The 23,399-nt window shown below is 47.2% G+C and overlaps 8 protein-coding genes across 11 annotated transcripts; 5 read left to right on the forward strand and 3 right to left on the reverse strand.

The window, feature by feature from the left end:
• Window positions 1-112: 112 nt before the first annotated feature.
• Window positions 113-1,946, forward strand: E1B28_006561 (uncharacterized protein; the record flags this gene model as incomplete). Its single annotated transcript, XM_043151246.1, has 7 exons — window positions 113-262; window positions 317-562; window positions 614-799; window positions 854-922; window positions 981-1,187; window positions 1,237-1,612; window positions 1,675-1,946. 7 exons carry the CDS (start codon window positions 113-115, stop codon window positions 1,944-1,946), a joined length of 1,506 nt encoding a protein of 501 aa, XP_043012339.1.
• A 181-nt stretch (window positions 1,947-2,127) lies between these two features.
• Window positions 2,128-4,982, forward strand: E1B28_006562 (uncharacterized protein). 2 transcript variants are annotated; one of them, XM_043151248.1, is made up of 8 exons: window positions 2,128-2,322; window positions 2,440-2,775; window positions 2,834-3,079; window positions 3,136-3,321; window positions 3,373-3,441; window positions 3,502-3,708; window positions 3,759-4,524; window positions 4,585-4,982. In XM_043151248.1, the coding sequence occupies exons 2-7, from the start codon at window positions 2,569-2,571 to the stop codon at window positions 4,173-4,175; spliced, it is 1,332 nt and encodes a 443-aa protein (XP_043012341.1). In that variant the 5' UTR covers window positions 2,128-2,322; window positions 2,440-2,568; the 3' UTR covers window positions 4,176-4,524; window positions 4,585-4,982. The 2 variants fall into 2 exon arrangements, with proteins under 2 accessions (XP_043012341.1, XP_043012340.1); XM_043151247.1 differs by having other exon boundaries at window positions 2,300-2,775; window positions 3,759-4,152; window positions 4,213-4,524.
• A 794-nt stretch (window positions 4,983-5,776) lies between these two features.
• On the forward strand, window positions 5,777-7,302 carry E1B28_006563 (uncharacterized protein). The gene has a single exon (XM_043151249.1). The coding sequence runs from the start codon at window positions 5,927-5,929 to the stop codon at window positions 7,127-7,129; it is 1,203 nt and encodes a 400-aa protein (XP_043012342.1). The 5' UTR covers window positions 5,777-5,926; the 3' UTR covers window positions 7,130-7,302.
• Window positions 7,303-7,324: 22 nt separating this feature from the next.
• E1B28_006564 (uncharacterized protein) lies at window positions 7,325-9,277 on the forward strand. 2 transcript variants are annotated; one of them, XM_043151250.1, is made up of 6 exons: window positions 7,325-7,699; window positions 7,763-8,159; window positions 8,211-8,359; window positions 8,419-8,771; window positions 8,822-8,935; window positions 8,987-9,277. In XM_043151250.1, the coding sequence occupies exons 1-6, from the start codon at window positions 7,515-7,517 to the stop codon at window positions 9,169-9,171; spliced, it is 1,383 nt and encodes a 460-aa protein (XP_043012343.1). In that variant the 5' UTR covers window positions 7,325-7,514; the 3' UTR covers window positions 9,172-9,277. The 2 variants fall into 2 exon arrangements, with proteins under 2 accessions (XP_043012343.1, XP_043012344.1); XM_043151251.1 differs by having other exon boundaries at window positions 7,325-7,607; window positions 7,664-7,699; window positions 8,419-8,935.
• A 2,023-nt stretch (window positions 9,278-11,300) lies between these two features.
• Window positions 11,301-13,791, reverse strand: E1B28_006565 (uncharacterized protein). The gene is made up of 14 exons (XM_043151252.1): window positions 13,339-13,791; window positions 13,246-13,282; window positions 13,158-13,186; window positions 13,056-13,104; window positions 12,913-12,990; window positions 12,770-12,854; window positions 12,360-12,712; window positions 12,204-12,300; window positions 11,941-12,136; window positions 11,825-11,882; window positions 11,737-11,768; window positions 11,660-11,677; window positions 11,544-11,611; window positions 11,301-11,486 (listed from the first exon to the last, which is right to left on the reverse strand). The coding sequence occupies exons 1-14, from the start codon at window positions 13,496-13,498 to the stop codon at window positions 11,394-11,396; spliced, it is 1,353 nt and encodes a 450-aa protein (XP_043012345.1). The 5' UTR covers window positions 13,499-13,791; the 3' UTR covers window positions 11,301-11,393.
• A 47-nt stretch (window positions 13,792-13,838) lies between these two features.
• On the forward strand, window positions 13,839-16,005 carry E1B28_006566 (uncharacterized protein). The gene is made up of 12 exons (XM_043160747.1): window positions 13,839-13,893; window positions 13,960-14,154; window positions 14,212-14,355; window positions 14,409-14,513; window positions 14,568-14,625; window positions 14,688-14,757; window positions 14,821-14,997; window positions 15,052-15,166; window positions 15,221-15,479; window positions 15,539-15,609; window positions 15,667-15,806; window positions 15,859-16,005. Exons 2-12 carry the CDS (start codon window positions 14,126-14,128, stop codon window positions 15,912-15,914), a joined length of 1,224 nt encoding a protein of 407 aa, XP_043012346.1. The 5' UTR covers window positions 13,839-13,893; window positions 13,960-14,125; the 3' UTR covers window positions 15,915-16,005.
• Window positions 16,006-16,381: 376 nt separating this feature from the next.
• Window positions 16,382-19,738, reverse strand: E1B28_006567 (uncharacterized protein). Its single transcript, XM_043151253.1, has 16 exons — window positions 19,608-19,738; window positions 19,361-19,554; window positions 18,791-19,304; window positions 18,506-18,731; window positions 18,377-18,445; window positions 18,219-18,322; window positions 18,111-18,164; window positions 17,956-18,048; window positions 17,776-17,903; window positions 17,684-17,715; window positions 17,446-17,629; window positions 17,196-17,388; window positions 17,082-17,140; window positions 16,967-17,025; window positions 16,657-16,896; window positions 16,382-16,596 (listed from the first exon to the last, which is right to left on the reverse strand). Exons 3-16 carry the CDS (start codon window positions 19,089-19,091, stop codon window positions 16,560-16,562), a joined length of 1,779 nt encoding a protein of 592 aa, XP_043012347.1. The 5' UTR covers window positions 19,092-19,304; window positions 19,361-19,554; window positions 19,608-19,738; the 3' UTR covers window positions 16,382-16,559.
• Window positions 19,739-20,446: 708 nt separating this feature from the next.
• Window positions 20,447-22,526, reverse strand: E1B28_006568 (uncharacterized protein). Of its 2 annotated transcripts, none has more exons than XM_043151254.1 (3): window positions 21,997-22,526; window positions 21,516-21,920; window positions 20,447-21,456 (listed from the first exon to the last, which is right to left on the reverse strand). In XM_043151254.1, the coding sequence occupies exons 1-3, from the start codon at window positions 22,196-22,198 to the stop codon at window positions 20,480-20,482; spliced, it is 1,584 nt and encodes a 527-aa protein (XP_043012348.1). In that variant the 5' UTR covers window positions 22,199-22,526; the 3' UTR covers window positions 20,447-20,479. The 2 variants fall into 2 exon arrangements, with proteins under 2 accessions (XP_043012348.1, XP_043012349.1); XM_043151255.1 differs by having other exon boundaries at window positions 21,516-21,937.
• Window positions 22,527-23,399: the final 873 nt, after the last annotated feature.

Here is a 23,399-nt window from a genome sequence, read left to right on the forward strand (position 1 = left end):
TAAACTCAGCCAGGTCGCGAAATTTAGAATTGTAAAGCCCTACTCAATCTCGGTCTCGACTCCCACGATGCACGACGCCTATTGAATAACGAAGAGCACTCAAGGTACCCTGATGCGTGCACCACGAAAACCTACGAGTACGCCGGAATTCGAGCAAGTCCTTCAACAAATTCAGGGAATCATCAATAATGAGCAGCACCGAAAGGAACTGCTCAAAGCAGATGGTAACGACGCTCAAGAATGGCTCGACTTATTCCAACTGGCGAGTAAATCACCTTGATTTGGGTCTTTTCACGACGTTCTGACCTCTTGACAGCTTGCTGAATACCCAAACGCTGCCACGAAGCTACGGTCCTGGATATTCAAATTAATGATTCGTCTCTCTAGAGCATCCGGTCTATATCCGCAATGCCTTACAATTCGGGATGTAGAGAAGCTGGGTAATTATCCGGTTGGAGGAGGCGCGTTTGGGGATGTATGGAAAGGAAGAATTGGGGAACAACTTGTGTGTTTGAAGGTGGCCAGGGCATTCGAGGCGTCTGATATGAAGCAGATTATTAAGGTATGTCGGCACGATCCCAGTTAGTCCGTCTATTTTCTTATCGGCATGAAGGATTATATGCAGGAAGCAATCCTCTGGCGTCAGCTGAACCACCCAAACCTCTTGCCCTTCATGGGAATCTATTACTCGGACACGGAACGGAAACAGCTGTGCCTTGTGTCACCATGGATGGAGCGAGGAAACCTCGTCCAGTTCTTGAAGAACACTGCCCCCAATCTTGTCGATCATGATCTACTGGTACGTTTACATTCTCCTCTGAATCACTCACGGCTTATTTTAAGGTTACGATAGGCATATGATGTTGCCTGTGGTCTGACGTATTTACACGAGAAGAATATCGTCCATGGCGACCTGAAAGGAGTGAGCGAGCGTATTCTTGTGCTAACTGGGTTGCTTCTTACACTTGGTTTTTCTTCAGGTCAACATACTGATTACTCCTGATCTAAGAGCATGCATTGGAGACTTCGGTTTATCGCGCGTATCTGCCACTCAAATATTGCTTTCAGAGACGAGTCGTTCGAAGGGAACAACGCGATGGCTTGCACCCGAAATACTGAGGCCTGGTCCAAACTGCTTCCCTTCTAAGCAGAGCGACGTCTATGCTTACGCTTGCGTGTGCTATGAAGTGTGTCCATGTCACCTAGGATTCTATCTTCTTTTCAGCTGTGAGATAGATTTTCACAGAACGGATTCCCTTCTATGAATTGGCTGAGGCAGCAATTGTCTTTGCGGTCTTGATAGACAAACAGCATCCTTCACGTCCTGAGAGCTGTGAGAAACTGCGGGGCCCGATGTGGGATATGATGGTGACATGCTGGAACGAAGCGCCATTTTCTCGACCGACCATGGCGGATGTTCAGGCTCGTATGCGCGGAATGAATGCGGATCGTCGATTGGAACTGGCTTCCAGTTGGAATGACCCTACCTTCACGCAGATATGGAACGACATAGAGCGTCCGCCAGTTACTCATATTCTTGAAACCACTCCACTGCAAGGTCCAGCTGCAAATGTTCACTCTCGTGGACAGGCCGTGTACTGGCAATCGCATGGTACGTTAACGCCTTGGAGCTTAAGAATGGCCCGCACGGACTAAGCCCTCCCTTTCCTGCAGCTGGTCGTCCTACCTCGGATCAGCCCCTGTTGTACAGAGAGATTTCGTACGTAAACAGGCCTGGTTCCGAAAGACATGTTACAGGAACTTCTCCTTCAGTGCCAAGCGCGCCCGACTTCAATAGTGGGCTATTCGTACCGCTGGAAAACGCTCTCAACAACTTTGAGCAGGACTCTGGGCAACGGTTCGATGTCCAAAATATCTGTGGTCAAGATGGGATGCAGGTAGAAGGGGGACTCCGAGGAATGGGAGGAACGACACCACCTCAGTGAGAGAGTAACCTCAAATATCATTATGTATCACATTTTTTCGTTGAGTTCAAGGGTGTTATTTTCGAGTCTTGGAGGGCTTGAACTTCCCTTAGTCTCGACGCGAGCCACGCGATCGAACGATATTATTGTTGTTGTTGAGTTAGGGAAATATCAAGCAAAGGGTAGTAAGGTACCCACCAACGCTAAATACACTATCACCCCACACAAGTTCATCTTTCGTCTATTTTGTCGAATCCAACTGCGTGAATATTAATATTGGAACGACGACACGATTATGATGTAAAACGATACGGTTCAAAACAAGTTCACAATTGACTCAGTGCAGGTTCATGATCACTGAGAGGAGGCTAACTTCCTCCTCTCAGGCTATACCCATGTAAGTTACATATTTTGATTTCTGGTTTCACCTTCTTATTGCCTTTCTTCTTCGCGACAACCGTATTCTTCACCCATTGTAACTGTACAACATCGCTCATCACGCCATCGTTGCCAGACAAAACCATCGAGGCACGGTGGAACTTCCAAGGCGTCCTAAGTTCTACTACTCTGCGCCACTCTCACATCCGAGAGCGTCCGAGTCTTGTCCGAGTCTATTCTCAATGATTCAAGGCCCACGAATAAGATGATGGCTGTCCAACACTGTCAACAGCTCTTTCCTTGTCGACATGTCGTCACAGTGATGCTTGCACCACGAAAACCCACCAGTTTGGTCGAATTCGACCAAGTGCTATGGGATATTCAAGAGATAATCGAAGACGAACGACAACTAAAGGAGCTGCTTGAAACTCGGGGTGACAGTGCTCAGGAATGGCTTGATATATTCCAGCTAGTAAGTGATTCGAATCAAACAAATTTACAGTGACCTAATCCCTCGATCTTTCTGACAGCTTGCTGAATATCCAAATGTTTCAAAGAATCTACAATCCTCAATATTCAGATTAATGATCCGCTTATCCAGAAAATCTGGTCTACACCCGCAGTGCCTCACGATTTGGGGTGTACAAAAGCTGGGCAATCACCCAATTGGAGGAGGAGCTTTTGGGGATGTATGGAAAGGGAGGATTGGGCAACAACTCGTGTGTATGAAGGTAGTGCGGGCATTCGAGACGTCTGATGTGAAGCAGATTCTGAAGGTACGTCGTAAATACAATCAGTCTCCCCACAAATTCTTACTTATTTATTTTTGAAGGATTATATGCAAGAAGCTATTATCTGGCGTCAGCTAAATCACCCGAACTTGTTGCCTTTCATGGGGATCTATTACTCGGACATGGAACAGAAACAATTGTGCCTTGTGTCTCCTTGGATGGAAAAAGGAAACATTGTCCAGTTCTTAAAGAATACTTCTCCAGATCTTGTCGATCACGATTTGCTGGTATGTTGCTATTCTTCTAATCTCGTACAGGCCGGTTCAATATTGCGATAGGCATACGATGTTGCTTGTGGTCTCTCGCATCTACATGATATGAAGATCGTCCACGGTGATCTTAAAGGAGTGAGCATGTGCATTTTCAGATTCAACTTTACCGACCCTTTACTTTTGGCTTTTCTTCAGGTCAACATATTGATTACTCCCGATCTACGGGCATGCATCGGAGACTTTGGCCTATCGCGCATATCCGCCACCCAACTATGGCTTTCAGAAACGAGTCGTTCGAAGGGAACAATGCGCTGGCTTTCACCCGAACTACTAAGACCTGGTCCAAGTTGCGTCCCTTCCAAGGAGAGCGACGTCTATGCTTACGCTTGCGTGTGTTATGAAGTGAGTTTTATCCACCCCTATCTTGCTCTCTTTTGTCAACTGTGGGATAGATTTTTACCGGACGGATTCCCTTCTACGAATTGCCTGAGGTAGCAATTGTTTTTGAGGTCTTGATAGATAAGCACCATCCATCGCGCCCAAAGGACTGTGCGAGATTGCGGCCCTCGATGTGGGATATGATGACGGGATGCTGGAATGAGGCACCAGTTTCTCGACCGACCATGGCGGATGTTTTGGTCCGGATTAATGAAATGAATGTGGATCGTCTATTGGAGCCCACGTCTGGCTGGAATAACCCCGCCTTTACACGGATATGGAATGACGCCAAGTATCCCTCAGTCTCCCAAAATCCTGAGGGTGATTCAAGTCGAAAATCAGAATGGCAACGAGATAATGGTCAAGTAAGGGGACATGAACTCGATAACCCGCACGAACCGTGGGCTGGTAAGTGTTTAACATTCGTTTAATCCCTTTCCCCATCACTGATCTATCTTTCTGCACGAGATTTGCTTGCTTCTCACAATCTATTCGATCCCCTTTTTGGAGAGATCATAAATGAACCTTATGAACATCCCACTCCTTCGACGGAAAACGATGGGACTGGCTTCCTGGTTTCTCCTTTTCCGATAGGACAAGAGCATCCTCTCTTCGATCTCCGTAAGCCCAACAGCGCTCTCTCGGATATGGAACCCCTGGTAGAAGGTCAATCAGCCCGTCCCGTCGGGTCTCTAGCCGTCACCTCACGTCGAAAAAAACCTCGATTATACACATGCGAGCCATGCGGATCAACTTTTACATCAAATCACAATTTTGCCTGTAGGTTCTTGCTGAGCTCAAGAGTTCATATTCCAACTGATGGTTGACCTTGTTCTCTAGACCATATGCGTTCTCATGAAGGTATAAGGGCCTTTGGGTGCCCTACATGTGGGAAATACTTCATGTCGCAGCGAGACCTTGCACGTCACAGCATGCGCAAGCGCTGTGAAGGGAAACCGGGAACTGTAGCCGATGGAAAAGTTGGTTAGAACCTTATGCTCGCACTCGATTGTTCTGTATACGCAACACTCGGGGAAAGTCTGCACTAGTAATGGCAGCTTGGACCTCGATGGCACACGAATAGCTTGAACGACCGCCTAGTAACCTCAAGTTCCTTATATTCTGATTTTTTACCTTCTTGGGTGGTATTAAGTACTGCATCGACAGTCCTACCGTTTCGCAACGGCGCACCGCCAATCATCCCCATGGAACCGCGATGCTTGGTATCGAGACCGTCCGGTGGCTTGCTTATGTTACTTGTCGTAATACGAGGTAAGTAAGAGGGAGTAGTAAATAGTGAAGTTGGTAAAAATAGTGCAAAGACATGCACACCTGCCTGAGGCACAAACGATAGAGTGGCAGCGGGTTGACGGAAATGATATAGTTTGAGACGGACGTGATAGGACAAAATGGGGGGCAAAAATAAGGTACAAAATGGAACAAGCTATGTCGGAAATATTGATTCCGGTGTATAAGCGTTTATAAACGTCCGCTTTTTCTCACAAGGCGTTACTAGGTGACCTTACCCTTTATGGAGCCTTATTTCGGCTTTATAAAGCCTTATTTGGCTTATAATCGTTGATAAGTGGGCCGAGAATTTTCTCACACCTGGTTATGAGGTTCCCGGAAAATCTCTGACACGCGGTTGTACGGCAAATAAGGTTCCGTAAGGGTTCCATAAGGCTAATTTCCCTTGTGAGAAAAGGCGTAACGCTTATAAACGCTTATACACCGAAATTACTTTTTCCGACAATTAGTTACACGCGGTTCGATGCGAGCGAATGATAATCAACGTTGAACGTTCCTTCAAATCTTGGTCACTGGAAATTTGTGATGCAGGCCGCATTCACATAATGCTAGTATGGAAGGAGTATGAACAGAGGGGCTTTCTGTGGTTTGAAGACGATAGTGATGAAGACGGATATGATGATAGCCTGCAGGCCGACATGCCTGTATCGTCTGAGATTCCCACAGATTCCGCCGAGGGACTGCGCCAAGACTGCGCTGTGTATCTATCTATCTTTCTGTTACCCATATGCATGTTGTTTAGACAATACGCCACTACCTGTCAGTCAGAGTCCAACGTTCAATGTTGCTGATTACCTCGCCTCAGAAATGAATAAAATAGCCCCTAAAGAGGGTTGTACCTTTCATCCCCACTTAACACCCTTCTTTGCCACCCATGGAACCACTGCACGCACAGACCGTTGTCCTTGCTTCACCTGCAACAAAGATTCGCCTATCCCTACTATCTACCGCCATGGTCGACGCGTTAGGAGGTCCGGCGGAGTTTGCAGATCGATTTTCTTTTCCTACAATCTCATCGATGATCCCAAATAAAACTTTCGGTCTCCCTCCTGGTGTCTGGACGGATGATACATCCATGGCACTTTGCCTTGCCCATTCATTATCCACATCGAAACTAGATTCCAACCAACCGTCACCACAGGGAGCAGGCGGATTCGATGAACACGACCAAATGGCTGCCTACACGAGCTGGAGGCGAAATGGGTTTCTTTCGGCAATTGGACGTTGCTTTGATGTTGGTAACACGGTGTCGGGTACGATTTCCCTTTACTCGCGATGTGATCCTCAGGTTGCATTCGAGAGAATCAAAGAAGCATATGAGGACGAGTCGTATTCAGGGAATGGGAGTTTAATGCGCGTGATTCCCATTGGGCTGGCGTATTGGCCAGACGAACAAAAGGCACGGGAGTACGCACGCAGGAGTAGCGTAACGACTCATCCCAACGAGATGTGTCAAGAGGCTTGCGAAGTTTGGACAGGTGTGATTTCGATGATCATGAAAGCCGCGTGTTCGTCTTCTGACGAAAGGTCGAAACTTTCGAAACTGCGAGTGCTTGAGTACTTTGCAAAATTTCCGTACAAGGTCCCAAAGCTTCGCGACGCGCTTTCCCTTCCATCTACGGCACCCGAAACACCAGAAGCTGAAGACGAAAAAGAGCGTCATTATCGTTCGTACCACCCTATCATGAAACTAGTCACGGAAACAGAGTCCTTGTTCTCGCATCGGCAGAACAAACTCAAACCTCACGCTCCCACCGGAAAGCAACTTCCATCTTCAGGGTATGTCCTCCATACGTTGGTTGCGGCATTGTACAGTTTCTTGGCGACGTCGACCTTCGAAGAGGGTGCAATATTCGCAGTGAACCTGGGAGATGACGCTGATACTGTGGGAGCCGTTTATGGTGGTCTAGCAGGATGTTGGTACGCTCATGAGCAAGCTGCTTTGCCCCAAGGAGCCTCGCTGTTTTGGAGTAAACGAGTTGAAGATTGGAAGAACACGCTCGTAGAAAGAGAGATGGTAGAACAGGTTGCGGAGAAATTGGTATCGTTCAGCGCAAGGCTTGTGGCAGAACAGTAGGCAATGGCATTTCAACAGGCTGTATTAGATACCATGCATGCTTACAATGGTAAGCCCTCTTCATTGCCTTTGATGTTGCCGAGATTCTGTAATCTATGTGTGTAAGGCAAGTACTAGACTGGAGTGAATATTGCAACTTGACGTTGATGATCGAGGAGGAAAAAAGACGCGGCGCAGGTTTTCGAGAACGACTGCCGCTCTCTTAACTCCGTTTCCTCCGCTTTCTCGAAACCCCCAACCATACTTTTTCACCCTCAAAATCCCAACACCGAACAGAAACAATTAAATACGAGTGACCCAAAAACACGATGCTGCCCACCGCCACTATGTTAACAGCTTTTACCCACCTTTCTTATTCCGCAACCAAAGTAACCAACATTGAACCATGATATTCCTTTCACATTTATCTCAGAAGGATAAACGGCGTATAGGCTTCTGTACGATGGTGTTGGCTGTGGCGAATGCTTTATTCAGTGTGGTGAACGCCGTCGCTAATAAACAGTCCCATGCACTGACTGTGGTCTTTGGTGTTAGGGCTACTATTTGCTCTCTCGCCACCGCTGTCATTGCGTACGTGGTACACTCTATCGATCTGCTCAATCTGATTCTGACTCGACATTTTGGTTTGTAAAGATATTGGGAACGTCTCCAAGATCGACCTCCAGTCAGAGACCCGGAACGAGCTAGAACATCTCATGGCAGCCTTGAACTCATTCCTCGCCGAATTATCGCTGCTGAATCGCCCATTCCATCTCCTCAAGACAAGGACGGATCTGTCTCTGTTTTCTCTACAGGCGTTGAATCTCGTGGAGGTCTACGAAATCGACAGTCACCTAGACATATCCCATATGATCCATCGGCACGCTCTAGTGGCTTGAGTGGAAGTAATGTGAAACGTCATCGACCAGGAAAGATTGTCCCAGTACCTACTGCTCCCCTCAGTATCATGATTGAAGTTGCTGGAATAATACCTGTCGCAGGATTAGGTGACGTTCCTGAACTGGCTCTCGAGATAGTCAAGATGGCTGAGGTGCGATAACTCCCTGTTTTGTTGATAAACTCCTGGTTTACTCTTGAAAAGGATGCTCACTCCAACAGGAATGCCTTTCAGCGCCTGGCAAAGCAGTCGCCGGCTCTAGCGTGTCTTGTCGTGGACATATGTAAACAAGAACACAGACCAAATGCAACCATTTCTCTGTTTCTAGAATCTCATATTACTAAAGTTACACTGTGTGTATAGTAAATCTTCGTCTCTTGGTTCCTTTTCTGACGTATCCCAATCCCGTCAGAATGCTAAAGGAAGTTGTTGATTTCACCAGAATAGCAGCATCGCGCGATACATCAGACCGATTCATTTTCAGCGAGGTCGACCGAGAAGTTATCAAAGACTATCTTAAACGGCTCGAAGTTCATCGACAGCAGTTTCAAAGCTATATTGAACGTGAACACAACGAGACTCAATTCCCCGAAAGCTTGCTGCGCTCCTATGCTACAGTGGCGGCATCATCCCGTCCTTCGGAGAAGGTTCTGGCCCCCAAGCATGACACGAATCTGCACCGTCGTTTGGAGTCGTCTACTGATAGTGTTGTTGACCCACCCGCTGGCGATTGGCCTTACGAGGCTACGGCTACGGCCGCCGATGGTTTGTATGCTGCCCGACTTCTGATATAGCTCTCAAAACGTCCTATAAAGTTGTTCACAGAAATCGGCTCAACAAGTTCGCACAGGCCGCTGGTGCCAGTGTCGAATACATGGATTCCTTCACGGGCCTTCATAACGCTCCCACCTGGACCTCGAGCGTCTTCTGTGAGTCCATCTCGACTCCTTATTGGAATCATTACTGATAAAATTGTGTAGTAAATGGACTCCATCACGGTACAGGTCACGCTCGTACCTTGACTGAAGCGCGGGCACAGGCTGCTCTCGTTGCCCTGGCCTTTCTCTCCCAACAGTCAGAAAGTTTCACAATGAGGTACACGGAAAAGCGCAGAAATTCCGGAGTCCGACCCTTGCCGGCGGTACGGCCTAAAGGAATGTTGTAAAACGACGAAGAGACTAAGTTTTGTCCAAACGGCCGAGAAGGAGCACGACGTATTCAAACTGAGTGGGGACGCACCCAAAATCTATGTTTATTTCGCATATCTTGGCAAATGGATTTTCTTTCTTCCAATAGTGGTAATGCGCAACGCCGGTTCTGAGAGCGTGCGCTTAGTCAGCACTAATTTGGCGGGTGTCGCGTCTGAAACGCGGCGAATATGAGCACTGACTTTCAACTTGATATGCAACTTCGTGTAGAGTTCAAATCGTAGTACAGACTATGGGAATGGGTAGTACAAATGAATGGCTGTATTTGGATATACCTATCACGAGAATTCATCAAATTCCATATTGAATTACTTATAATACTCGGCAGCGCTGAGGCTGGTCCACTGCGCTACTACTACTACTAGTATATTCATCAGAGAAGCTCCCCGGCCGCACTCTGCTTCGTCGTCTCCCACTCCCACCTTCCTATGCCCAGCGACACCTGTTTATAACCCCACAACGTCCTCCTCTAGCTCTCCTGCACCCTCCAACTCAACCCCGGCATTAAACCGTTCAATTGCCTTTGCAACTCCTCGTACTTCTGAGAACGGTTTCTTCCTCTTCCTCTATCCAATATAGTCCTTGAATTTCTCCTTGACATTTCATTTTTGATGAGCTGGAAAGGCATAGACACAGAGCATTGGGGGTGTTCAGCGTGTTTAATGTGTTCTGGACGAGCGCGTCGCGTTTGTTTACATATGTTTACACTCGATTTTCACTCGATTCACTCATTCCGCGGAGAATAGTTAGTTGAGCTTCCTGGAGCTTCTGGCTCCCCGAAAACACTCGGAAATAGGTTTCTGCAACAATTCAAAATGATTTATCGGAGAATAAGTAAAGATTTCCCATTATTCAAGTGTTTACATGTTGCAAAAGCTGGCATTTCACTAAATTCCGGATTTTTCTCCGATAAATCATCTTATTTTCATCCCAAATATTGATATCCCTAAAGAGTTTGAGTGAGTATGTGGCCGATGTTGAGATTAACTCATTCGCCGTTCTTAATTCAGCATTTGGCGGGGAGGCCAGCCGTGGGAACTGCACGCTCGGCTAACTTTTTGGCAGGAGGATTGCGCATTACCACCAATAGAATATCGAAGGCCTAACCGGCTTCGTTGCTATGGATTTCGGACCTGTCTTCTCTCTCGTCGGTCACTCAAACCGATGTGTCCTTCGTTGCTCTCCAGCCTTTTGTACCCAATTTCCTCTTCTTGTCCACCCTCTCTGTCAACCCACCTTTTTTGTTTGCTTGACCAGTATAAGCCATCATCATGTTTCCTTTCCATGTTGAAATCTATCTCTTTTTCTTTGCCTCTCTTCTGATGCAATCGTTGGCTTTCCAACGATGCTGCGAAACTTGTGGGAGAGGGTGCCTGCAATTTGTTGCCATATGGTCCCTACGAACAAGGAGTTTCAGAATCAGAATTCTCTCGACCGCTTTCGGTGCTTTGAAGAGGCGGAAATGACTTGAGAACTGACATATACGGAGATTTCAGTCAGAAGATGATAAATTCACCAATTATCTCTTTGAGTCATAACAAGGGCTACTCAAAAACCGTTTCGACGAAAAAAGTGACCTTTACGCCTTCGCATCATCGCCAGGCAGTCTCTCATGGTTTTCGAGTTCGTAAGTAGGAAGTAACAGGAGCTTCGGATGATGGGGTCGAGCAACCGATCCCGGAGTTGGAAGAAGTAGGGGAGGTTAATGGTGTAGGAAGCGTGTATTGATGTCACTGAATTGGTCTCTCATGTTTGCTCGAGCCCATCGAATACTCAGCTGCTGTAGACGAAGGAGCAGTATTCATTACAACCTCCCTCACATCGACCGCGTTTCAACAACCGGAGTGTAGTTTAACTTGAGGTTTTAGATTTGAGCGGTGTCGGTGGAATAGCTTCGGTATGTTTTCCTTCTGGAGACACCGGAGAACCTGGGATGTGGGTTGAAGTGGGATTACACAGTGGTTCCTCGACCGTCATCGACAAGCTAGGCACGGCCATTGAATTCGAAACTGAAGAAGCAGTTCCCACGGGGGCTATGCTCAAATAGTGCCCTCCATGATGAGACTACAAGTTTTCCTGAAACGATGCGACAAACTGTCCTGACCGTATTGAAGGCACACCAGTATGAACTCTTGAGCACTCGACAACTATGGCTGCAAACAATGCGACTAAACTTTCGCTACGGTGCGTGACTTTCGCCACCTTTCAACTTCCTTCGCCTCAATATCACAAGCATGACAACGTAAAACGCGCCTCCAACGAGACATGTCAACTAAAAGAATGTCCGGCCGTTAGAGAAGCCCGAAAAAATGGAAGGGGTACAACTTACCCCACTGAAAAGAGCAGGCCTCCACCAAATGAACTCCTTAGTAAGCAACGCCCCTCCGATTGGCGTACCTAGTGGATTCAATAACGGTGATACGGATAATCAAAGGTAGATCATACCGATAAGACCCGCGATACCTACAAGATGTGATAAGTGACTCTAGGATGATATGATACGTATTAGTGAGAATACTTACCAGAAAAGAAATAGGCGATACCCATCCGCAGCCTTGCAGTGTAAGTAAATCAGAAAAGAAAAGTTGGCGTGCTAAACACAGGGCTTACCCAAGTTCTGACATGTTGCTTGTGAGTAAAACCAGTAAGGGGTTTGACAGTGAAATGACTAGTATAGAATACTGTTAGTCTCAGCCGGCCGCGACATAGGAGGGACTGGCACATACAGGCCCCGGACACAAATCCATATACAAGCGCGATGAGAACGACGCTTGCGATACTGCTAAGACCTATCATCCCGAGAATGACTGCAGCGCATGCAAAAGCTGAAGCCGTGACCATATTCTCCACTCCTAGGATGTTTGCTAGTAAGCTGGGAATGGGGCGACGCCCCAGGAGATTGGCAAAATTCAAGATGACAAGCTACAAGGACAGGATTGGTAAGTGCATCATACTATGGTAATCACGCCCCATAACAGACGGTCCTTACCGAGTAAAAAACGAATGTTTTGTTGAGGCCGTGTTTCGTTGCATCAAGTTGGATGTAGAATTGCGGGAAGTACAGCCCGATAGAGAAAAGCATCAATCTGGAATAGCCAACGAGTTTCAGAAGTCTTCAGGGGCTCGCTCTCGAAAGGAGACATACCCAGCAGTTGCGGCAACATATGCGTAATCGGTGGTGATCGCCTTCAACATGGCCTTTGAGTTTCCAGCAGGTTGCTTTCGGGTCGTCGTCCGCGTCCTCATAAGGCAACAAGCAATGACGAGTAGCCCTGCCACCAAACCGGCACTGGCGCGAACCGCGTTCCCAAACCCTAACCTGCCGAGTGTGTTGTTCAGCATGATTGGATGAACAATCGTTCCAACAGAACCTCCGGCGGTAATAAGCGCCATGGCCAGAGCGCGTTTCTTGGAGAAATACTGAGCAGTAATGGCAACGCTGGGGATATATGTGAGTCCACCACCCAGGCCAGCACCGATGCCTTGACTTAAGAATATCTAGAAAAGGAGAAAAAGAGTCAAAGGGGCCACTGGTGCTAGCAAGGGAACCCCAACCTGATAGTACTGGTTCGGCTTAGCTAGCGAGAGCATAAAGAGGGAGAATATGGTCAAGAAAGAACCTCCATAGAGGAGCCAATAACTGTGGTGACGGTAGATGAGGCTTTTGCGGTAAAGTGAATGAGGGACCTTCTACTTACAAGTATCCACGGTCGTACAATCGCCCAGCAACGACTCCGCCCGATATGAGCAAACAAGCATTCAAGCTTCCGATCCAACTATATTTTGGATTTAGTCAAATTAACGATCTCCTCGAGTCCCGGGAGGAGTGGTTGGTACTCACGAGATTGCCGAGGGGTTCGAGTTCGTGAGGTATTCACGAACGTAGAAATCTAGAGTGGTGTCAGGAAATGTTTCGAGAACTCTCTGCGGGGCGTCGACTGGCCTTGGTATACACCAAATGAAATAGAGTAGCTAGAGGATCAGGCGTGGTCAGCCTTCTTGGTATGACTGGGATCAACAGTCGAACATACCCGCCACAGCAAAACTGAATCAAAAAACCTCCAAGTACTGTCCCGGAACAACCAGTCAAAAGAGTACCTTGCCAAGAGAATCTGTCCACGCACCAGTGCACCATGCCTGCAATCCACCATCTGGAAGTACTAGCTGAGCTTGCGAAACCGCGCCAATGGGTTTTTCGTCGGATTCGGGGCGAGTATTAGAGTCAGACGCCGGTTTGGACTGGACGTCCTCCTCGTGCCGTTGGAGACTTGGTGAGCGGGACATGATGATTGTGTTCCAAAGACGTCTCGACTGTGTCTATCTTTAAGTACTGGAATGTGGACTTCTCGGCCTTGCAGGGTTTTTCGGGGCTTTGACCTGCCCGCGCAAGCAACCATCTGCAAATCATCAGGGATGGGTCCGCGGTTTTCTTGAAAAACGGACGCGGCGAACATGATTCGCTCGGTGAGGGAGTTCCACAACAACATCACTTGTGTGAGTGACCATTTTTCTACCGAGGAATTCTGAGAGTCGGAACGTGTAAGGAAGGCATGCTGGGAAAGACGAGAAGAACGAGAGCGAGAGTTTAGTCGATCTTATCTCGGAACGTGGTTCTAAATTACTCGGCCCGGCAACGACTGCCGCAAACGTTCATCATCGTCAAGATAAATATAAAAGAAGTGAGTTGTAATGCTCAAGTCTTTCCTTTAAATTCTTACAGAGATGTTGAGGATATTATCGACAAGCATACTTCTCGTCATTGCTCCTGCGATATCCTCACCAACACATTATCCACCGATCTCGAGCAACACCAACAATCTCACCTTCGTACTCAATGGAAACGGTCCTCCAGGGATTTTCAACTCTTCCGACACGCCCAATTCGCTCTATGGGATCTACAACTGGTGCAATATGCCACATGTAAGGAAACGGGAATACATGTACGTCGTAGTGCACGCACGGAGGCCACTGGAACCTCGGTTGATGACGTTTGACAGTTCACCATCCAATGATTTCGAACTTCAATATGTCGAAGTCATTCAGCGGCATCAAAAACGGACACCATACGGCTCGAATACGTTCTTTAAAGAAGACGTTACTTGGGATTGCAGGAATGCCGGTCAGATTCACGGTGGTCGAGGGTATGTAAACGGGTATTTTTTGTATCCACATTATTCACTAAGTTTCCTTTCAGACCTCAAGGTCCTAGTAGTGACGTTGCGCAAATCCAATGGAACTCGTTCAATGATAAAAGCAACCCATGGTCTACTTCCGTGGGCCCTGGTTTTCCTGGCTCAAAGTTCGTCTAATCCAGTATTTCAAAACTATATGCGTTTGACTTTGCGTCCATCAGTTGCCAATTCCCCGCCATAACTCCAGAAGGGTTGGAAGACTCCCTTACTCATGGAAAAGTTAGTGTGAACATTACATTCGGACACACGTTTGTAAAGGCTAATGCCAATCCTAAAAATAGGACTTGCACGAAGTTTATTCACGACTTCTTGGTCTTAAATCAAGACACGATCCCTCACAAGCCACCATACGTACGTAACTGAACTTGTTTATTTGTTATTTTCATGCTTTTTGACTAACTTACTTTCTCTCAGGCGTAACGAACAACGTTATTACTTCGCAAGTCGCTTCTGGGCTCGCAAAAGGTCTTTTCCCAGATACTCCTCTTGATTCCCCAGTCCAGGTAGTCATTCAATCAAATGGTATCGACTCCCTGGAACCCTCCTACAAGTGCTCTCCTGCAGACAATATCCGTTCCGCGTATACGGGAAGTAGGTCTTACGTTCCCAGTTCTTTTTGGGATACCAACCAACCATCTTCAATAGGCAACCCAGACTGGACGGAACATCTAACGGCAGCCTCAGCCCTGTATGACAAACTGGATCGAGTTTCTGGTATCGACCGAAACGACTCGGCTGGATGGCACATCAGTTTCGACCAGTACGTTCTCCGTTGTTACTGTTGAAGATGATACTCAATTCCTTTCTTCTTCAGCTACTACGACAATCTCAGTGCCAAGCAATGCCACTCCAAGTCACTCCCATGTAGCACAAATGACACCACCCTTTGTGTCACTGAAGAAGAGGCGAATACTGTGTACCGCCTAGGGAACTACGAATATTCATACTACTTCCGGGACGCGGTCAACTCAACGGCTTATTCTGCGTTACACTTCGGTGCATGGTTTGTGGAGCTTAAGGCTCGATTGGAAGGAAAGATCAACGGGTCGAGCGGAGTGAAATATTATCATAACGTGGGTTGTTGTTTCCGATTCTGCCATTACTAGTGCTTTTGACGGAGAATCGCATGCAGATTGGACATGACGGCTCCATGGCTTCCTTGATGGGCTTTTTGCAAATTGACAAGATGGTTTGGCCTGGGATGTAGGTACTGTGTGACCTCAAGGAGACCAAAAGTTAACGCTCCTCTTCATCTAACAGGGGGTCCGAAGCTGTGTTCGAGCTGTACAAGAAAGACAATGGGAAGTATTACCTCAGAGTCCTTTGGAGTGGTCAACCGATGGTTACGTCTACTCCTTTGGGTAAGCTGGACATGATCCCTGTTGAGACGTTCTTCGAATGTGAGTGGTTCTATTCGAGCGTTCGTGTTGCGAGGTTACTGACGACTTGAAGATATTGACACGATGGTTGGTTCTGGCGCGGAGCTCTTTGCCGCATGCAATCCTTAATGAATGAAATTGGCCTATGTATGCTAATCGTAAACAAATACCCTTCGTGGAGGTGAACACAGAAAAACGCGACCACGTGGTCGTACACGTCAAAGCCACTTGGTGAATCAGATTCGGAGGCCATCCGATGTTTCTGATTCCACGATCTTTCAAACTCCTCATAGGCTCCGCCAAAAAAACTCATGAAACTCGCTTCAAGGGCATCCCGGGGGGGTTAAGTTCTTCAAGTGAACCGTCAGCGCGTCAACTTGTAACCGTTTTCCCGGCGAGTATTTGAGTTCTGCAATTGCCACCCGCAGTCGTTGGCGGAACTCGTTGACAACAGCTTCAAGGATTTTCCATGGCTTGCGGTTCTACTTACCCTATAATAAGACAAGTAATGTTTTTTGCAGTGCAGTGCATAGCACTGGTTTATTTGAATTCCTTCTCGGAGTCGCCACGTTTCGGGAATCGGGCTTTCATGCAAAGAATAATACTAAGTATGATTATTGCATCATTCAAAATACAACTTGAAACATAAACAGAATCTATCAAATGTTATTATAGCGTAGAATACAAAATACCTTAAAATAAAAAATTCCTGGGGATAGATACAATGCAATTACACGGCGTATCGTTTCACTTTAAAGTAAGCAAGTACGTGGTCTATTGGTTGGTAATTGAATTGATTGACTTCCAAAAGCTGCAAAAAAAAGGTATAGGGTGTTACGTTGCAACCAATGCCACAGTATTGAAAACTTACTTGCAGCGCTCCAAAAGACCTGAATCACTCGCTCCAGGGTGAATGTCAGGCTTGCTATCAAGGGTCTTGTTGAAGACCATCTCGACGTTACCGGGAAGATAAGCATCCCATTGAGGTGTGATAATGGATTCAGTCATGTTAACGTTGGGGTCGAGATGGCAAGCAAATGATACAAATGACTGGGCGAAGGCGTCAATGAAGGAGGTATCGTTAAAGTTGACAGGCGTAAGAATCTCGGCACTATTTTTCGATTGTCATAAGAAAAAAAGAATCAGTAGTTTAACGGGAAGAGAGGAGGTGAGACCCCTACCTAGGGAAACAGAAGGGAATGTCGTTCAGGTGACCAGCGGGAACGACAGCAAATTCAGCCTGTTGTGTAGTCAGTCAAAAATGGGCCTTCAGCATTTTCAAAGCGAGAAACTCACCTTGTAAGAGGGGGTTTTGAAAGCGCCCATTAGGTGGTAGTTGGGGCAGATGAAGGTGGCTGAGTAAGGTAATTTTAGGAAATAGAGTATGCGCTGGAGAGCTATCAAACGTACCCTCTCCGAGGATAAGGCTGTTTTGTTGGAGAGGATCACCCAGAGGGTTGTAGATGTGGTCAATTTCGGCCATTGTGTTGTCGTCAAGGAAGGGGAATAGCTGAGCAGCAAACTCGCCCGCACTCAACGGTGTGGTAGTGTTGTCCACATACATGTCTCCTTCGTTAAGGTTGGACACGGCGTATAGGCGTTCCTAAAAGTTACGGTAGATATGTCAGTTATTACAGTTGAACTTGAGGACACGACATACCCCGTTGACTTTGCCTTGTTTCATAGCCTCGATAGGTTGCTGGACAATGAATTTTCCATCGACGACGGGAACGAACGTGAAAGTTCCGAAAAACCCAGCCTCATTGATTTTTGTGTTAATGTCTTGGAGGGGTTTAGTGTCTGCTCTTCGGAGACATGCGAGAGTGTCGCGTGCATTTCCACAGCTATGAAAAGAGGGTAAGAAATTACGAGAATTATATATAAGGAAGGGTACGTACTTAACGGCATCAACAACTTGCTTGTAAAGTTCCTGAGAGAAAACATCAAGTCAGTCTCATTCAAAAAAAAATAAGTGTGCATTCATTCTTACCTTGGGAATTTGGGCGTTGTACTTGTATTGCGCAGGCAAGTAGGGCGAGCTGGTGATCGCGGCCCGGAATAATTGGGGTTTGGTGTTACCGTCGTGAGCAATGACTTGTTGAAGAACAGACCCGCCACCTATCGTGACGATTGGCACAATTACGAAAATCGCAAAAGTAATTGAACTTACCCGCAGATTTACCCCACAGTGTAACTCGTTCCGGGTCGCCTCCGAATTGGGAGATGTGGTTCCTAACCCAACGAAGTGCATAATCTTGGTCGACTATTGGTGATTGTCTGTCAATAAACGAGCTTCGAAAAAGGAGAATTTTCGAAAGCACGTACGAAGACCAGCGTTAAGTGCTCCATCCTTTTTGACCTCATCGCCGGCGAGGAAACCTAAACACGCTCAATTAACGGTCTTACTCCTGTAAACCAACCTACAACACTTACCGAAGAGACCGAGTCGGTATTGCATGACTACGATGACAGCGCCTTGGTTGGATTGTTCAACGAGGTAAGAACCATCGTACAGGTTGGCACCTCCGAGAATGTATCTTTCAATGCGCATGATCAGAATCGGAATGTCAAATGAGCCACCCAAGACTCACCCTCCGCCGTGAATGTAGACAAGAACAGGTAATTTTTCCTTGGGAATAGTGGTACCGGGATATTGAACACTGGAGAGCGTTAGTCACGGTTTCATCCTACCTGCATTCATTCAAAAAAAAAACACTCACTTGATGAACAAGCAATCCTCGCTGATAGGTGTGTCAGTAGGCGCCGGACCCCCAGCCTGGCGTTTAACCACACCTCCACCACTACTGGTGGTGTTCAACCGGAATGGATTCCTACTGGCAGCGCCTTGCATGGCTTGTGCGCATTGTGGTGGCTGACTGATAGCCTTCTGAATACCCTTGTTGTACTCATTACGGGGTGGCTGAGGTGCTCGCCAACGGAGTTCACCTAACACCAATATTAGAAACGAAAGTAACCAAAGATGGAACAGGGGCAGAATGGCGCACCGATTGGAGCAGCAGCAAATCGCATCCCGAGAAAGCTCGTCACGTTCGTACTGCCGTTGAAGGCACCCTGATATTTCGCATAGCCTAGGTCGATAACCGGTACATGAGAATCTTGCACGGGTTGTGCTGAAACTGTACTGCATAGCGCCAATAGACCTAGGACTGCGATAGAAGGCATTTGGGGGTTGTTGGCCGGTTGGAGATTTTCCAGCTGGGATTTGGCCTCCTTATATCTCCTCCCAAAGAAACACAGATGCTCGTAAGTTTTCCATACAACGAGAGTGATCCAGCGGAAATGCATAGACGCCAACTTGAACCTGAATCCCTCCTCGGGTGAATCCAGCCAAGTAAAAGGATGTCACTCCTACGATCCTCCCATTGAATAGCCAAGCAAAGGAGTGATGATGGTCGGATATTCGGTTGATTTGCAAATTGCAACTTCTCTAGTTGGTCGGCCGTCGCCAACGATACAGTTATCCGGGGCAAGGGCTCAAAGAGACTCCACTACATAGTACTTGTAGCAGGGGTTGAGACTCAAGCATCCTTTGGACGCGACATTCTATCACTCACTTCGTGTTTCATCTCGTCATCACCAATAAGATGAAGCTCCGGAGTAAACTGAGCGGAAAGCGACGTACACCAAGTGAATCGAGATTGAAACCTGTCAAGATAGAATGAAAATGTGGGGATTAACTTCAGTGAAGGCGAACTTTCGCGTGCTTATAATCCAGGACTTGAGACGAAGGATAATCGATAATGGGTGGCTGAACAGACTCTCATAATTGATCTAGTACCATAGAATACGCGAGAATCTCACCTTGAAGAGAAAGATATGGACGATTTGACGTTCCAAAGCTCGAACACATGAGCCAATCGCGCTCTTTCAATACTGGTTCTGCGGCCGCGGGAGAGATAGGATTTCCAACTCCGACAGGCGTTGTGGGAATAGCGAAGCAGTAAATTTTTGAAACCCCGGTTTCCCCGACTTGGTGCTGTATCTATCTATCTGTCCATCTTGTTAGATTCAGAATTAAGTCCGTTAAGCGAAGGTAAAATACGCTATGACCACGCTCCCGAGTCCCGATTACTTGTCAGAAAATCATACATTTTGCAAGACGTTGTGTGAACTCTCTTAAAATCAATGGGACCCAAGGTGCAATACCTTCCGAGAAGGAAATATATCTGAAAGCCACTGAACCCACACATTGTTATCACATAGACCAACGAGGACTAAGATCTCCTGATCATTCATTTAGAGGCTACACACGTACCCGTAAAGAAATTTCTGCGGTAGGTCATTTTGTGCTGCAGGCGGGGGGTCACGTTATTGTCACGCTATGCTGATTATCCGGGAGCCTTTACCATATTTGGAGAAAGTATTTGCCGACAATGGTCGAAAAAAGCCTAATACAGGTACCAGTACCGTGGCGCCGCCCGGTGCCAGCTGTCGGTATCTTCCCAAAGTGCTGTGACCACAGTCGACGAATGGTCTTCTCCACTGTATGAGGCATCTCAGACGATGCCACATGCCCTCGGGCGGGAGGCAGTTCTAGCGACAGGTCCAATCACAACTCTGCGGCAACATTCCCAGGTATAAGAATACAAAACTTACATTATGCATAATAGAATGTCCAATGTAAAATGTCCAATGTAAAATGCGCCACTCCTAAAAAAAATCAAATCATACGACTAATCTGGAGTATAGTCCGGGGGTAGGTCGTGTGGAAGTGGGTCATTGCCCCGAGGCACTAATCGTATCCCACTGTCCTCATGGCGAATATGGATGACATTAGGTGTGCCTGTATCCTTCGTCGAGCGGGTACCTGCATTAGTACTATCGGAAGTGAAATCTGCGTCGGGATCGAAGTAAGTGGGGGAGCTTTCTGAGGAGTGATTCGGTGGAGACAAAACGGTCGGGGGTCTTTGAGAACTTGTCCTATTAGGAGAAAACGACGTCAACTCGGACGACGATATCAACGGATCTGACGTTGAAGTCGAGGCATTCGACAGATGGCGGTTCGTCGATGTCGGGTATGTGGTGGTAGTCCTCGTTCTTGTAGAGATCGAAGGCCGAGAACGCCCCATCGAGCTCTCCCTGCGTGAAACGTCGTAGGCGGTTGGTGATGGATGACTGTCCTCTTCTGGAATGAAGGGCGTCACTACCGTATATTTGTGATTGCTGTAGCCTAACCCGAAACCACCAGAAGTACCACCATACCACGGAGTACTCTGCAACCGTCGATTCTGCTTCCGCCACTTCATAAAAAAATACACTGACAACCCAATAGCTACCAGCCCGACCAGTCCACCAGCAACAGCACCGACAAGAACTGAGGTGGATGGGACGCCGGCACCGTTCGATGAAATGTTGGTACCCGACACGATTACGTGGAAATAATCGATGACCAGCCACTGAATCGGCGGGCTCCCGCTCTGGGCAACACCATCAAAGGATAACGTGAGCTCATGTTCTCCGGGTAAAAAATCCGGTGAAGTGAATAACAACTGGTTGAAGAAATCCGACCTATTTCCAGACCCAGATAGATGTTTACTCCCCGGGATGGTGATGCTCTCATCGGCAGCATTGTCGATGTGGTATCGTGCGGAAGATGGACTCCAGTCCTTTTCGGAACCTTCTAGATAAGTGTACAAAGAAACAGATGTTCCTAAAGCAACGAGAGTGTTTGTTTTGATTTAACTTTAGAATCGTGTAAGGAGGCCGCACCGTTGAACTTCAAACTCAAATTCCCTCCAGCCACTCCTGTCCCATTCATATGTCCGCCCAATTCCATCCACTGAGCACTTGCGTTGTTGTATACCACCCTCGCGTCGCTGCTATCAATCCTCAACGTGCTTCCATCCAAGTTCATTCCTGTCAACGGCACATATTCCAGATAATCCAGCCAAAACATTTGGTTCGCAGGATCCTCGATCGTGACGTTAATAGTCAAATTATGTGACCTGCGAGAGATTCGACCGAGTTCGCAAAGGTCATTGTGGGTAATACGGTTCGCGTCTCGAAACGGGAATGCTGGTATGGGGCTGCCGTCCAATGAACAAGTCCATGTCGGTGGTTTTCCATTCCCATCGTTCCGGATATCTTGCGCGCCGCGAACGAGAATATAGTTTCCTAAAATGATAGACACGCTGATAAGAGGACCGGGGCTTTCAAAGCCCACTAAAAACCCGAACACACAGGTACGTACCTTCAAAAGTAAAACTCAAACTAGCTCCTGACTGGTTCGTCCCATGCATCGTGCGTTTATACGGTGGTCCATAATTTCCTCTGTCGTCAAACGAGCCAACATCGAGCGACCACGCATCAGGGTTCGGAAAGTAATGAATCCTCGTGTCAGTGTCGTCGATAACTACTCTTCTCGGGTATTCCTTGTTTGATGCGTCGGACATCAAGTTTCAAGGTTTAGACCAAACGGAAGAGTAGAAAAAGTCGTTCAGAAGTCGAAAATTTGCCAACGAAGAAGAAAGAGAAAAACGAAGCCTGGGGCACCCCTTCATGGCTTGGCCAGGGTCAATGTTTCAATGGCCCTTGGGTACGATTAACCGGGCGAACAAAGGTAGCCGGCCCCCATTGATTTTATTCTTTCGCCCAACTTCGAGAAACTGTGCGTGTCGGTTCTGATGTATGCGCCTTTAGGCTGTAGTCATCTTGAGAATTTAGGAAGGACAATATAAGAGGTTAGAAACCGAATGTAAGGTCCTGGAGGGCAAACTGGACAGTAACGTGGCTTCCTTCGCGTACCCACGCAGACCCACGGTCAAAAAAAAGCCTTTATGGATCACCACTAACATCCTGGTGCACCAACAGTCGTGGGCTATCCTTCAATTAACTTAACCCTTGTAGTGTTGATGTCGCTGCTGTATCACCAACTCATGGACGAGGACGCATGCGTGCGTTGCTTTTGATATCTCATTCAAATTTGTCGGTTATCTATGACTGTCGTTGTTACTGGTGCGTGGTGTTGGTTATACACTGAAATCACCGGATTGGTCGATTCATTGGACATAGTACGTCGTCATACAAATCATCGTTACTTTCCTATCTGGTCCTATCTGATGTTATTCGATTCGCTCGGTGTGGCCGCCGCTTTTGTTTCCTCCATCGACAGGTCGATTGCAATCATGTTCATGTTCTCCAGAACTCTCAATCTAGTATATCGGCTTATGCTCATTGGATCTCGAAAGATTGCTAGAACGCTTCTGTCTGTATGATTCCTAAGACTTCTCATGGACAACCTTTATCAAAAGTCGGCCCCGACAGCTAGGGCTTTTCCTCGACTATTGGCTTCACTTGTCATGACCACGATCTGGGGGCGCCTCAAAACGAAACCGATTGGAACGATTCCAAAATGGAGACTTGTGGTTGAGACCATCTCTGATGCGCTGATTTTTTGCGTGGCGTTGCGCAGGTCCATTGCCAAATTCAAAGTGAAGCAAGGCCCATTCTTGAAGTTTCTTCATTTGGAACTTTAATCATCAAAGTTCTCGTCCGTTTGTCAAGTCTAATCCTACACTCGTTCTAGGATGATCGGTACTGGGCGTTGCTATTTACGCCCCCCATCTTCAAATCATCTTTTCAGAGTCCGAGACA

The sequence above is a fragment of the Marasmius oreades genome, chromosome 3 (genome assembly GCF_018924745.1).
Source record: "Marasmius oreades isolate 03SP1 chromosome 3, whole genome shotgun sequence".
Classification (NCBI taxonomy): domain Eukaryota; kingdom Fungi; phylum Basidiomycota; class Agaricomycetes; order Agaricales; family Marasmiaceae; genus Marasmius; species Marasmius oreades.

What these genes read in the sequence shown, in the direction of transcription:
- E1B28_006562 (XM_043151247.1), top strand. Translation starts at nt 2,569, where the DNA reads ATGATGGCTGTCCAACACTGTCAACAGCTCTTTCCTTGTCGACATGTC. An exon ending in ATGTGAAGCAGATTCTGAAG is followed by an intron (nt 3,080 to 3,135) that starts GTACGTCGTAAA and finishes TTATTTTTGAAG; the next exon opens with GATTATATGCAAGAAGCTAT. An exon ending in ACGCTTGCGTGTGTTATGAA is followed by an intron (nt 3,709 to 3,758) that starts GTGAGTTTTATC and finishes ACTGTGGGATAG; the next exon opens with ATTTTTACCGGACGGATTCC.
- E1B28_006563 (XM_043151249.1), top strand. Translation starts at nt 5,927, where the DNA reads ATGGAACCACTGCACGCACAGACCGTTGTCCTTGCTTCACCTGCAACA.
- E1B28_006564 (XM_043151250.1), top strand. Translation starts at nt 7,515, where the DNA reads ATGATATTCCTTTCACATTTATCTCAGAAGGATAAACGGCGTATAGGC. An exon ending in AGATAGTCAAGATGGCTGAG is followed by an intron (nt 8,160 to 8,210) that starts GTGCGATAACTC and finishes ACTCTTGAAAAG; the next exon opens with GATGCTCACTCCAACAGGAA. An exon ending in TACGGCTACGGCCGCCGATG is followed by an intron (nt 8,772 to 8,821) that starts GTTTGTATGCTG and finishes CGTCCTATAAAG; the next exon opens with TTGTTCACAGAAATCGGCTC.
- E1B28_006565 (XM_043151252.1), bottom strand. Translation starts at nt 13,498, where the DNA reads ATGTCCCGCTCACCAAGTCTCCAACGGCACGAGGAGGACGTCCAGTCC. An exon ending in ATTGCAGGCATGGTGCACTG is followed by an intron (nt 13,283 to 13,338) that starts GTGCGTGGACAG and finishes GTTCCGGGACAG; the next exon opens with TACTTGGAGGTTTTTTGATT. An exon ending in AGCCGAACCAGTACTATCAG is followed by an intron (nt 12,713 to 12,769) that starts GTTGGGGTTCCC and finishes CTCCTTTTCTAG; the next exon opens with ATATTCTTAAGTCAAGGCAT.
- E1B28_006566 (XM_043160747.1), top strand. Translation starts at nt 14,126, where the DNA reads ATGCCACATGTAAGGAAACGGGAATACAT. An exon ending in GAGTGAAATATTATCATAAC is followed by an intron (nt 15,480 to 15,538) that starts GTGGGTTGTTGT and finishes AATCGCATGCAG; the next exon opens with ATTGGACATGACGGCTCCAT. An exon ending in AAGATGGTTTGGCCTGGGAT is followed by an intron (nt 15,610 to 15,666) that starts GTAGGTACTGTG and finishes TTCATCTAACAG; the next exon opens with GGGGTCCGAAGCTGTGTTCG.
- E1B28_006567 (XM_043151253.1), bottom strand. Translation starts at nt 19,091, where the DNA reads ATGCATTTCCGCTGGATCACTCTCGTTGTATGGAAAACTTACGAGCAT. An exon ending in GAGGATTGCTTGTTCATCAA is followed by an intron (nt 18,446 to 18,505) that starts GTGAGTGTTTTT and finishes AACGCTCTCCAG; the next exon opens with TGTTCAATATCCCGGTACCA. An exon ending in GTCTACATTCACGGCGGAGG is followed by an intron (nt 18,323 to 18,376) that starts GTGAGTCTTGGG and finishes GCGCATTGAAAG; the next exon opens with ATACATTCTCGGAGGTGCCA.
- E1B28_006568 (XM_043151254.1), bottom strand. Translation starts at nt 22,198, where the DNA reads ATGTCCGACGCATCAAACAAGGAATACCCGAGAAGAGTAGTTATCGAC. An exon ending in TTTGAGTTTTACTTTTGAAG is followed by an intron (nt 21,921 to 21,996) that starts GTACGTACCTGT and finishes CTATCATTTTAG; the next exon opens with GAAACTATATTCTCGTTCGC. An exon ending in TTTGAGTTTGAAGTTCAACG is followed by an intron (nt 21,457 to 21,515) that starts GTGCGGCCTCCT and finishes TCGTTGCTTTAG; the next exon opens with GAACATCTGTTTCTTTGTAC.